At 35.2% G+C, this 636-nt stretch overlaps 1 protein-coding gene across 6 annotated transcripts in view; it reads right to left on the bottom strand.

Annotated features, from left to right (window-relative positions):
* LOC119592617 (protein ECT2-like) overlaps nt 1-636 on the bottom strand; it is a 21,585-nt gene that overhangs the window by 9,287 nt on the left and 11,662 nt on the right. For all 6 annotated transcript variants that reach the window (XM_037941501.1, XM_037941500.1, XM_037941505.1 and 3 more), the window contains one exon: nt 341-467. In XM_037941501.1, the coding sequence (XP_037797429.1) occupies nt 341-467 (127 nt within the window). The remainder of the gene's footprint in view (nt 1-340; nt 468-636) is intronic.

The raw sequence follows: 636 nt of genomic DNA, 5'->3' as shown, positions 1-636 counted from the left end.
ATATTCATTTTCATTCATACCTTTTCCACTGCTAATCCAACTAATTCAAATGCAAAGTTTATAGATTTTTACATTTAGTAGTGCAGTATTTGAAATATAAATACAAGCTACCTATTGTCAACTTTTTTTGGTATTCTGCAATATATCTACAGGTTATTCTTATACTATCAGAAATATTCCTAAGACCGAAATGCAGCTACAAGTGTTCCTAGAGTCTGCACATGCATTTTTTTCTCTTTTCTTTCCAACTAAACCTTAGACTAACTCTTTCACAATATTCAAAATTATATCTTAAACTGGAACTGATTCTCCGAATGTGAAGAGATTACTAGGCACTCACTTTTTCAATGGTGTCAAGAATGTTTACGTAGTTACACTCAGTCTTGACCAACTCATGGAAAACTCTCTGACGAGCTGATAGCTGCTTCAGGTCAACTGAGGGTGGGCTGAGTGGAGTAGCATCGGCACTGTAGAAACAAGTTTCCAATCAAATTTCCATGGCAATACATGCCAGGGATGTATCAAGTTGTATTATTGTTGAGCATGAAAGAAAAGAAGAAAAACAAATGAAGAGGGAGAACTGGGAATACTGTGGGAAAGACACAAAGAAATAGAGAAAGACAAAGAAGGTAGAAA

Source organism: Penaeus monodon, chromosome 30 (genome assembly GCF_015228065.2).
Source record: "Penaeus monodon isolate SGIC_2016 chromosome 30, NSTDA_Pmon_1, whole genome shotgun sequence".
Taxonomy (NCBI): domain Eukaryota; kingdom Metazoa; phylum Arthropoda; class Malacostraca; order Decapoda; family Penaeidae; genus Penaeus; species Penaeus monodon.
The sequence above is the reverse complement of the archived record's forward strand: the minus strand, read 5'-3'. Positions and strand labels throughout refer to the sequence as shown.